We start from the raw sequence: 12281 nt of genomic DNA on the forward strand, positions 1-12281 counted from the left end.
ACAAACTCCATACATACAGCGCCGGATTCAAACTTGTGTCGCTGGTGCTGTAATAGCTTTGCACTAACTGTTATGCTAATTGTGCCACTAGTATCTATTTTCTTCTTTTTTTTTAAACTTTATTTAAGATTTTATAACATGAATAACATATAGGATTACATTTAAAAAAATTAAGAATAAAATAATAAAATTACAATACAGTATCAGTAATCTAAATAAACTATACCCTCCCCAATAATTATTACACATTAATAACCCAACTCAAATTAGTCCAACCCCCCCTTTCCCCCCAAAATAAAGAGTGAAGAATTAATAAAGTTAATAATATATGTGAGAAAAAAAAACCCACTTACAAAAAAAAACAAAAACATAACCGATTAAAATACTAACAAAAAGAAAAGTAATTAATACTAAGATATCAGACTTAAAAAACATATTTAAATCAAACTTAAATGCATATATTTAACAAGCGGAGTTAAGATGAAACATATATTTAACTCAAACTTAATATAAAAAATTAGTAAAGTTAGTAACATTATCTATCAAAAATTCTTAAACAATAATCAATTCTTAAAAAAAACTTGTAGCATGAAAAAAAAGATGAAAAAAAACTTTCTCTATAGAGATAAATCTTCACCAAATATCAACTAACTTCACATCTATCATCATATCAGTCATATAAACCACCATCTTAAAACAAAATTCAAACCTCATTAAGCATTGTACAATTCAATTTTAGTACTCTTCCACCATTTTTCCCTTTTACTCTTGAATAGTTATCCAATAAAAGCTCCAATACCACATTTAAATATCCCCAATCATTACGTTAAAATTCAGATATCCAAATAATAAAAACACATCTACAACGAAATCTATATCTTCAACAAATGGAGCATAAACCACAAACAAAATTTAAGCCTAATTAAGAATTGTACAATTCAATTTATAACTTTCACCATTATTCCTTTCGTTCTATAACTAAAATAGCAAAATAATATACACCAGAATTACCACTCCTTTCACCTTAAAGTTAAAGAAAAAATAAAAAAAATCTTGTCCATCCCATTCACTTTTAAATTTCAGATATTCCTTATCTACTGAATAAACTTTACAAAAAAAACCACATCAATTTTTAGTTTTTTAAACAATCAAATACTTTCTTATGCTTTTTTTTATATTTAAACAAAAAAACCCCTTCACTCTTTAATCTAATAATACAAAAAAAAAGTAAAAAAAAACGGGTAGGAGGTTAAAAATACCCCCTCCCGTCTAAACCGCGCAATGTGGTAACTCCCAAAAAAAATGGGTGTGAGATAACTCACACGTAGCAGATGACTTTCAGGAAATAGTGCCTATCCAGTTCTCTCCCCCAACTCTCACTTCATCTTAAACTAACATCATCATTATTTAATATCCCTTTTTTTTTGAAAAAACATTAGAAAAAAAAAGGACAACTCTTCTTTTAATCAGCTCCAACTGCCGAGTCACCATTACAACCATTCCTTCTTGGAGCACAGCTCTTTTCTTCCATATCTTGTCTCCTTAGAGACCACGGCGGACTATGTCTCTGTTGAAACTGAGTAATTGGCAGCTCTTGAGCAAATGCTATAGCTTCCTTTGGAGAATCAAAGAACTTTGGTTGGTAACCATCTTGAAAAACCTTCAAAACAGCTGGATATCTAAAGGTTGGCTTGTAACCTTTCTTCCACAACAACTCTTTAGCAGGATTGAATTCCCATCGTTGGAACATAACTTCTTGACTCAAATCCGCATAGAAGAAAACTCGATTATTTTGAATCATCAAGGGTGATTTTCTCTGTTGTGCATTTCTAATAGCCACTCGTAAAATTATTTCTCTGTCGTAATAATTCAAGCAACGAACCAAAACAGGTCTTGGACTTTGACCTGAAATAGGTCTTCTACGCAAGGCTCTGTGAGCACGTTCCAGTATTGTACCTTCCGGGAAATGTTCTTGACCCAGCATCTGCAGAATCCATTCAGTAAAAATTTTCTTGGGTCTGGTCCCTCCATACCTTCCGGCAAACCAATAATCTTTATATTGTTCCGTCTGGATTGGTTTTCCAAATAATCAATCTTTTTCACCAAATTTTTATTTTGAGTTTGCAAGTCTTCAACCATTTTGATCACATCAAAAACTCGATCCTGTATTTCGTCTATATCTTCTTCACACAAATTAAATTTATCTCTCACTTCAAGCTTAAAAGCTCCAAACTCAGCCATCTGTTGAGAATGTATTTTCACCAGAGTATTAAACCTAGTACCAAGTTTAGTCATAATCTTGGATAATCCCTGCATTGTATAAGATAATTTAGATTCAAGATTCACAAAAATCTTTTCAATTGGAAGAGATTTTGGCTCAACAGATTCCTGCTTCTTCTGCATAACCAAAGGATCTTCTGTTCCTTCCTTCATTCTGGTTGCCTTCCTTGTAGTATGACTGTGTGTGGAAACCCCAGCCACAGCCTCTCCAGCAGTGACTGGAGGACACTGGCCGGGGTTTTCCCCAGTCCATAATGTATTAAGTTCTCCCAGTACATCAAGTTGTATAGGTTCTTCTATCTCAAGAGGTGCAGTTTGCAGCGCCACCTCTACAGTTGACAAATGCCTTTGAATAACTCTTTGTTCTAAAGGCTGTTTGGTGCCCTCTTTAGGGGGCTCTACCGATATAACATAGAGCTCTACATCCGAACACTGTACCTCTATCCTGGGATCCATTTCACGCTGAGTCCCAGTGTCTTTCCTGCAGGTAGGCTCCAAAACTTGAACTTTTGGAAAATGTAGTTTTTTTGATGATATGTTTTCGTTTTTTTTTGCTCTTTTTCACCAATTGTATCATCATAAGTTAAATTAACAGCACTGAAATAATCTAAACTTTTAAAGAATTTTAACGGGCATTTCTAGACAAAACAATAAGATAGAGTCAGGAGAGGACTGGAAGGCATGTCTGATCCTTACACCATCTTGCCACGCCCCCCAGTATCTATTTTCTTGATGTCACTTGGTTTGAATTCAATTGGCTTTGCGATGGCAAGGTTCTCAGGAGAAAGCAAAGATAACAAAACTATTTCAGGTTAAACTATTAAAAATACTTCAGACTTTTTTTCGCACTTACTTTAGATATGGTAGATCTGCAATGCTTTGATCTGATTTGTTAGCTGCAGAATTGCTTAGCATTGTTCGTGCTACTTTTTTACTGTTTAGCCTGCAAGTAGTTCCGAGTTATACGTTAACCTGGATGGATATCATTTTTAGGTATGCCTGGTGCAGTTCCTGGCATTGAACAAGAATTGATATGAGTTGATTATGATGAAAGAACAAGGGATTTTCCAGGTCAAAAGATTACATATCATGGAGGTTTCACACTGAGAAGTAGAAAGTCCATATCATGAAGATGAGACATGCCCTCAAATATCTAGACTGAAGAGGACAAAGGCAAGTGGATTTATCCTCATGTTAATTGGCTCATCACTCATCTGCCAAATGATAGGTGGAAGGAGACTTTTAACTCCATGTTTGATTTTATGCCCTGGGACTTCATGGAGTCTGGAGTCACTGTTAAACTCTCTCTGAGCTATTCCCTCCTCTCACTCTCTGCAGCAATGTCACCCTCTCTGATGTGTTGCTACTGTCAAGAGGACAGGATAGGCCCATTGGAACAGTTTTCTGGAGTCGTAATTAACTACATTGACTTTTACATGTTTATACAGAGAGAAACAAGTGGTAAGATCATGAGAAATTAATGTATTATTTTAACCCAGATTGAACAGGAATATGTTTATCTTACCCTTATCCTTTTGTTCTGTTACAGCAGTTAATTTCAGATTCGTGTTATACACTTCTTCTTGGTATTTTTTTATTTCCTGAAGATGTTCAGAGTTCTGAGCAATGACTTTTGCAAAATCCTGGAAGTACAAATTTTAAAAAGAATGATTATGAAAGTTTATCGTTTATTGTCACATGCAAAGGTACATTGTGCAAATGTACCAAAATTATTATTTGGTGTAGTCATAATACAATATAGGTACATAATCCTTTATCTGGCATCTAAAATCTGGAAAGCTCCAAAATCTGGCAAGTGTGGAGAGACATGGCAGCGCGAGTCGGCCAGGCGAGGTGGGGGGGAGATGGCACCACGGCTGGAAGGGGGTGGGGATGGATATTTTGGGTGGGCTTAAATCTGGCTTTCTGAAATCTGGAAAAATCTGAAATTCGGAACATACTGTCTCCCAAGGGTTCTGGATAAAGGATTGTGTACCTGTAGTATAAATTACCGCAATATGTCATGAGACAGAAAAGGAATAAAAATATAAAAAAGGATAAATAAATATTCATGGTTGTAGTTAGTGCAAAACATATGTGTGATGTTTCAATAGTGCAGACAGATCTATTGGTAGTCATGGAATGGTTTATGGTTAGGGAAGTATGGAGAGGTTCAAGAGTTGAAGAACTATTGGGAAAAAAAACTATTATTGAACTTTAGAGATGTTGGACTTTACATTTCTGTACATTCTCCTTGAAGGTACCAGGCAGGTGGGGATCCTTCTTGAGACAGCACCTCACATTGGTGTTGTCAATGGACAGGAGGTTGGTGGCCCCGATGGACTTAGCTGGGTTATGCCAATTTATGTAGCCTTCTGTATTCCTGGGCATTTGAGTTTCCAAACCAGGCTCTGATGCAACCAGTGAATATACTTTCCACAGTACATCAAATGAAGTTTAATAGAAGTTTGCTGGAGATGACATGCCGAATCTCCTCAGTTATTTTAGGAAGTAGAAGTGGTGTGCTTTCTTCACAGTTGCTTCAATGTGCTGCTCCAGGACAGGTCATCTGACATCTGACTCCTACAAAGACACATGTGTGGTCCCTCAGCCTTCCCTTCCTAAAGTCCACAAAAAACTCCTTGTCTTCAGGATGCTGAGAGCAAGATTCTGGCACCTCTCAACTAGATTCTTGATTTCCATCCTATATTCTGATTCATCATATCTGTTATTAGACTGTGGTGGTTTCAGCGAATTTATAGATTGCATTAGAGCTGAACTTGGCTACGCAATTGTGAGTGTAAAGGGAAAAGAGCAGGGGACCATGAATGCAGCCTTGAGGTGCCCGTGTTGATATCAGCAGACAGGAGCAATAGAATGATTTGATTAGCAATAGTAAATGCTCACTTTCACTCAATCACAACAGTTGAATGAAAACAACGTGCATGATTCAGAAAGAAAATTAAAAGAGTTGAAAATTTCACTCTTCACACTTTACTGAAGTGATGTGTTTCGTTCAACAGCGACATTGTCTCAAAAGACAATGGTGATAATATTATTCCTTCCATATTGGTGGTTTGCACACACTATTTATTTGGGGATGATGTGTGGGCTCTTCCCACAAAATCAGATGTAAATAACAATTAAAATCAGACATTGGAACATTCCAGGAAACAATATGTTGTGGCTTAAGTATAGCAGGGAAATTAATTCCTCTATTAAAGATTTTTTTTCCTTTTCTTTGCTGAGGAGATAAGACTGGTTTGGTTTCTTAAGAAGTAATTTCAGGTGTTAGAGAAGGAAAAAAATGTTCAGAGTTCAGTTATTGCTGTGTGCAAAATTTTGGAAGTACAAATTTTTAAATAAAAGAATGATTTGTTTACTTTCACTTAACCACCATTGCTAAAGATTGTTAACTGAGTCACCATGTCCATTAACTGAACTGTCACTACTAAGTGATAAATTAGTTCAGCTTGTGATCCTTTGTCTTTTCTACCTCTCTGCCTGCATGCAGCTTGCTTTAAAAAAAACAAACTTTCAAAGTGGTAGTCTTTTTATATATATATATATATACATACACACACACACACATATATATATATATATATATATAATACTATATAATTCTATGAATGCCAGTCATTTTTATTGCTTCTACCTGACTAGAGTTGAACATTTGGAGGAGAGCAGCTAAGGCATTGCTGATGTCTATGTTATGAGGTAACCTGATAATGATCAGTATCCACTGAAATAATAAAGCATTTATCATCATCCTTAACTTACAGGTATTAAAATTTTACATGTTCAACAGGTCAAGAATAAATATTTATTTTTACAGATGGTGTACAGTTAATGATCTATGAAAGAAAATTTATTCTGATTAATAATATTCCCATTGTGTGAGATATGAATGAAAGCATTTAAATTGAGTATCTCGTATTATAAAGAGCAATCTTCTAAAGAATCTGGAGGCATAAAATGTTTTGTTATCAATTTGTTATTCCATTATACCCAAGTGTATAGAGCTGCACATGAAATTAGATCAATGAATGATGAAAACAGCTTACACCATGCTTGTGAGCAATGAGCTGCCAGTCCTTCCTCTTTACCAAAACTTAATTTGTGTCCTCTAACCCATGCACCATTAGCTAATGGGAACCTTTTCTTTGCCTATCTTTACGAAGGCCGCAATAATTTGTTCATTCTCTATCAAATCTCCCCTAATGTCCAGCACACCACACAAAAAAAAACAAGTTAAACATCTCTAACCCAGCCATGTGGCAAAAATCCCTTGATTCCTGTAAGCATTCTACTAAATTTCTCTCCCCAGGACTTTCTCGTAGTTTTGAAATTGGTGTCTGAAAGTGGTGTCTTCGCCAAAGTTTTATAAAAGTTTGTTTGTAATTCCACTAGTTTATGTTCTGTGGTACATTCCAATTTAAGAACAACAGTTGGAAATTTTACTCAGTAATACAAATCCAAATCATTTACATATGTCAAAAAGTAGTGATCTCAGCACCAACTCTCAGGCAACATCCCTATCTACCACCCTCTATAAACAACCATAACCAAAAGCTTGTTTTACCTTGGTTATATTTTTAAATTCAAGTTGACACTGATAATCCTATTTGATAATTTTTAATTTTGTTCAGAGGCCTTTGATATTTACTTTAGCAATTGATTTGTTAATATCCATGCAGAGACATTCACCCCATTCCCTATGTCAATCATCAAAACGTTTGTTTTGTTTATTCAGATACAATCTGCCTTTTACAAATTTACACTGGCTCTCCTTAATTACACTAGCTCAAACCTCTCCCATTGTGAGGTGATGTTGATATTTTTGATGATTACTGCTTCTAAAGGTTACCCAACAACTATTAGTTTGTAGATTACACCCTTCCTTAAAAAAAGGTACCAGATTTTCCACTGTCCATAAATCTTAAATTGCCTTCATATCTAGAGAAAAGTGGAGGGATATGGCAAGCCCTCACTTTATTTCCACCCCACATTCCCTTAGCAATTTGGAATGCAAGCCATCTGGATCTGAAATAAATCCACTCCAAGAATAGTCTGTCTTTCCAGTTCATTTTGCCAACCAATTTCCATGATCTCTCTTAGCTCCTCTTCTATTGATATTTTGATAACATCCTCTTCCTTAATAAATATTGAGGTGAAGGGAGGGAAGTTCAGGGGAGATATCAGGGGTAAGTTTTTTTTTACACACTATGGGCAATTAAGATACTCTTTGGCAGGCACATGGATGAAAGAAAAATAGAGAGCTACAAGGTAGGAAGAGTTTAGTAATTTTTTTGGATGGGAATATATAGATCAGCACAACATCGAGGGCTTAAGGCCCTGTACTACGCCGCAGTGTTCTATGTTACATGTTCTAATTCACTCAGCATTCTCACCTTGACTTGTGTCCCATGACATCGCTAACACTTAGAATCATTAGAACTCAAATATATTAATAAGTTGAAGGTAACTTAGAAAAATTCCATGGAGAAGAGGGAGAAATAAAATAAATGGTAATCATCTATTTAAATATTTAAACAACAAAATATATAGTATAACCTATAGATTCATGCAGCATAGAAACAGCCCAGAGTTTACACCATCCATCAAGTTCCCACCTGCAAGAAACTCGTTTTATTCTTTCACTTCCCGACTTTCCCCAGATTCTACCACCACCTATATACCATTTTCTATGGCTAGATAATCTACACATGTGAAGCACCCAGAGGAAACCTAGTCCTGGACGGTCAGAGGGAGACTGTGCAAACTGCACATCGACAATGTTAGAGGTCAGGATTAACATGTCTCACTGGAGCTAGGTAGCAGTATCTCAATAACTTCACCAGTGTGCTGGCCTTTGTTAGCTTTACACAATTATTCCAACAAACATCCAGGGTGGCTTCCCATATTTTATGGCCGGTAAACAGCTGTCACCAAATTTTGCCATCCTTGAGATCTGTGCCTCTAGCCTACGTATACTACTGGACCTTCTCTTCCTTAATTTTATATTGTGGACAACCTCATCACTCTCTGTTTCGATTATCTGTAAAGTCCATTGATGGCAGGTTAGCAATGAAGAAAAACATGAGAAATCAGTTGCTAAAAATGTTTTTCATGACTGTTGGCCTGAATTAGTTGGAACATGGCAAGGATAAGCAAAGACACACATAGAAGAATGGCGAAAAGTTGTGAGAGAGGATGAAAAGAATTCAGAGATAGTAATAATAAGTAAAGATGGAAAACAATTAATGTTGCTACTTATTATACATTTAAAAGAATGCATGAGAAACTTTGCAAATTATTTTTTTTGTTATGCTTGGTTGAAGTCTAAACATAATTTTTTTCTAATTAGAAGTGCAGAGAATATTTATATTTGAAGCCTAGGAGTGGGGGAATGTGAGGTAAAATGCTCACCAGGAGGGTATTTGGGTGCATTTTATTAACAGGGAGCTTGTTGTTGATTTTTTTCAGCAGCTCTCAAAATGTGGGATTAAAGGTGGGGGAGGGAGGGGAATATTTTTCTAACATTGCCATGGCACTGGGGACTTTCTAGGGCTTATCATCATTGTTCTTTTGGTTTCATGTTCCTGCTGACATATGGGACTTGAATAACATGCAGCTTAATCAATCCACACTATTAGTTTTTAATAATGGATTGAACCATCTGATCAAGAGAAAGAAAGTGTTCTCACATGTCAAGCAGCTTAAAACTGCAGTTGCTTTTTTACAAGAAACACACATTTGTGGATGTGATCATTCTCGTCCTTTATCCCAGTGGAGGGGACAACACTTTCATTCTACTTTAAAAGCTAAAAGCAAAGGGGTTTCAATACTTATTAATCAAAATATTCCCTTTGTTCAGCATAGTGTTGTATCAGAAAAAAAAAGAAAATAAAATGTTCAGTCTCTGATATTAGATATGGATACATGGAAGATAAAGTCAACTAAGTACAGTAAAATCCCTTGTATCTGGAATTCAAACAACCAGCAAAAAAACCCCCCAAAAAAACAAACAAATAAATAAATAAGTAGATTGAAATTTATTTAAAAATAAGTAAGAATAAGTAATAATTAAAATAAAAGTTTAAAAATGTAAAAGTAAATATTTTCCAAAGCAACAGCCAAACCCTTGGTGAAGATGGGAGCAAACATTCAGCCAGCGGAGCACCCCAGTCGTGGCCCGCCAGCAGCAGCAGTTTGAATGAAGTGTCAATAAAGTTGTATTTGAATAAAATGGTGGCACCCAAGATGAAGAGCTGGCAATGTTGCTCTCCACTTGGGCGACTCTCCCTGTGTGTCTCCCTATTCCTGCCCAGTAAGAGTCTTTATCTTTATTGGTACAGTACATTTCCAATTATCTGAAAAGCTTGGACATTTTTTGGTTAACCGGATTTTTCAGATAAGTGAGAAATGGCTTTAAGCAGCCCAGAAACATCAGTAGAATATTTGAATTGGTGGTTAAACAACAAAAAAGGAAAGTTTTTCAAGGACGAAATAATGTTTAATTCTTATGACAAAAAAACAATGCGATCTCTGCATCCAAAAAAGATAAATGCATGAATTTAAGAAATTATTTTTCATCTTGTGATGTCATGCTGCTGCCAAAACTTTTTTCAGATAACTGAGATTTTCAGATAATCAGAAACATACTGTATATGTTTAAGTAGCTGTAAACTTGGGGGAGGTGGGTTAGTGATAATGGCAGCACGGTTAGTGCAAAGCTGCTGCAGCACAAGCAAACCAGGGTCCGAATTTAAATTTTGTAAACTAAGGGAATGAACTGATTATGTGAACTTTACATAATTAAGGACAACAATTCAGATTTTTTTTTGCCCTTTAAACTTTTTAATATTAATGTAGGTGTATTAATCAGGTATTGTAAGAGTGTCTTTAAGGCAACTGAAAATGTGCACATCCAGCATCTGCAAATCCTGTAGCTGTCGGATTCCAGGGATTTGACTGTATTTAAGAGCAGTACCACTAAAGTCTCCAAAACAAATATTTTCCTCAGCACTTCAGTCCCCCAAAAGTAAAACTACATTTAGAAACATAGATGGTAAATAACAATCTATAAAGCTTTTTGGAAGCATCACCATGTGCCATTTCTTCAGGGTCTCAGCTGAAAACATGCTCCTTAAAGGAGAGCTCTCAGTTTTATTTGCAAGACTTGAAATCTTTTTACAAAAAAAGGAATTGCGTGTCTTCATGTAATTGTACCAATTTGCCAGTTTTGTGGGTCAGCATTAATTCATTTTTATTGGATAGACTAATATTTCATTTTTAAGCACATTAATTCTTGCCAATAAAAATGAATATAATACAACCAAATGCAATGCAATCATCAATCAAAAATGTTTCATTAAGGTCTTATCCTTTCCTGTCAGGATGGACTTCTTTATGTACAATCAATAATTTACACATCACAAAAAATTATCATGCTGTTTGTTTAAAAGGATAATAAATAATGATCAATATTTTGGAATGGAAACAATCCAATTTGTGGAATGGGAAATTAATGCACTTGCCTAATATAAAGTGTGATTAGTATCAGAAAAGTTAATGTAGGGAATATATATTTTTACTTTATAGGGAAGCGAGTAGGCTTTTTCCACTTAGATTCGGGAGATAAATATGAAAGGTCATAGTTTTAAGCTGGAAGGGCAAATGTTTAGGGGGAACATTAGGGGAAAGTTCTTCACTCAAAGAGTGGTGGGAGTGTGGAACGAGCTGCCATCTGATGTGGTAAATGCTGGCTTGATCTTAAGTTTTAAGAATAAATTGGATAAATACACGGATAAGAGAGGTCTGGATGGTTATGGAATGGGAGCAGGTCAATGGAACTTGCGGAATGATGGTCGGCACAGACTAGAAGGGCTGAATGGCTTGTTTTCTGTGCTGTTTTATGTTTCTATTGGTGTTATTCATTTTTGATGTTATGGAGTCTTGTGTAAACTAACCTGCTCTCTTTTATTTGATCTTCATTTTCCTGCTTTTATTTCCTTCCAAAAATAAGTGCCTTGAACTCCATGTTGGTGAATACCAAGAGCCAGTCACCTAATTTCAGCTCATTTTGATTAACTTCTAAGTTCTTTAGTTTACTACCACTTCTTTATGCAGGCTTACATACAAGACACCATTATCATTTTGAAACAGGACAAGAACCTGTTTTAGATAATTCCTCTTTTTTTTAATTAAAAAGAAATAAATAAATATATAAGATTTTTTTTAAACAAGGGTAAGATGTCAAGAATTTCTTTAGACAAATTGACATGGAAGTTTGAGTTAGGAGGTTTACAGTTATTAAATTTTAAAAATTACTATAAGGCAGCTCAAATTAGGCTTCAAGGTTCATTTTTGATGAGGGAGAAAACCCAGCATGGATTAAAATAGAAACTGATAACATAGGAGAGAAAATATCAGTAGACTTTGTATATAAATGGGATTCAAAATTAATATCTGGGGAGAGGGAAGCACCTTTGTTGAAACATTTGATTAATATTTGCAATAAGATAAACAATGAAATTGGAATGAGGAGGGTTGTCCTGCCTAAAGTGCTTTTGATACAGAATCGACTTATTCTATTTTCAACGGATAATCAATTTTTAAACCTTTGGTCTCAAAAAGGAATTAGATATATAGAAGTTTGTTATGAAGCAAGAAATTTAATATCATTTGAACAATTGGAAAATAAATAAAGGATACAAAATACATGTGTAATACACTTTTTTGTTATTATCATTTAAGGGGTTATTTAAGAGATAAACTAGGTCCAACAATGTTATTAACAAAATGTGGTGATGTGGAAAGGCTGACTCGCAAAACAGGTGAAGACATTTATTTCAGCTCTGTACACTTTATTGCAGAAGGGGATTCCCATACAGGGGATACATAGGTTCAGAAAGTGATGGGAGATAGATTTAAATATTAACGTTGATAAACAAAATTGGTTAGATTTATGTCAAGATAGTATGACAAAAATGATA

At 35.1% G+C, this 12281-nt stretch overlaps 1 protein-coding gene across 9 annotated transcripts in view; it reads right to left on the reverse strand.

The window, feature by feature from the left end:
- Window positions 1–12281, reverse strand: part of LOC138744724 (polyamine-modulated factor 1-binding protein 1) — a 640882-nt gene that overhangs the window by 125111 nt on the left and 503490 nt on the right. For all 9 annotated transcript variants that reach the window (XM_069901308.1, XM_069901306.1, XM_069901305.1 and 6 more), the window contains one exon: window positions 3806–3923. In XM_069901308.1, coding sequence (XP_069757409.1) covers window positions 3806–3923 — 118 coding nt within the window. The remainder of the gene's footprint in view (window positions 1–3805; window positions 3924–12281) is intronic.

The sequence above is a fragment of the Narcine bancroftii genome, chromosome 10, assembly GCF_036971445.1.
Source record: "Narcine bancroftii isolate sNarBan1 chromosome 10, sNarBan1.hap1, whole genome shotgun sequence".
NCBI classification, from domain to species: Eukaryota; Metazoa; Chordata; class Chondrichthyes; order Torpediniformes; family Narcinidae; genus Narcine; species Narcine bancroftii.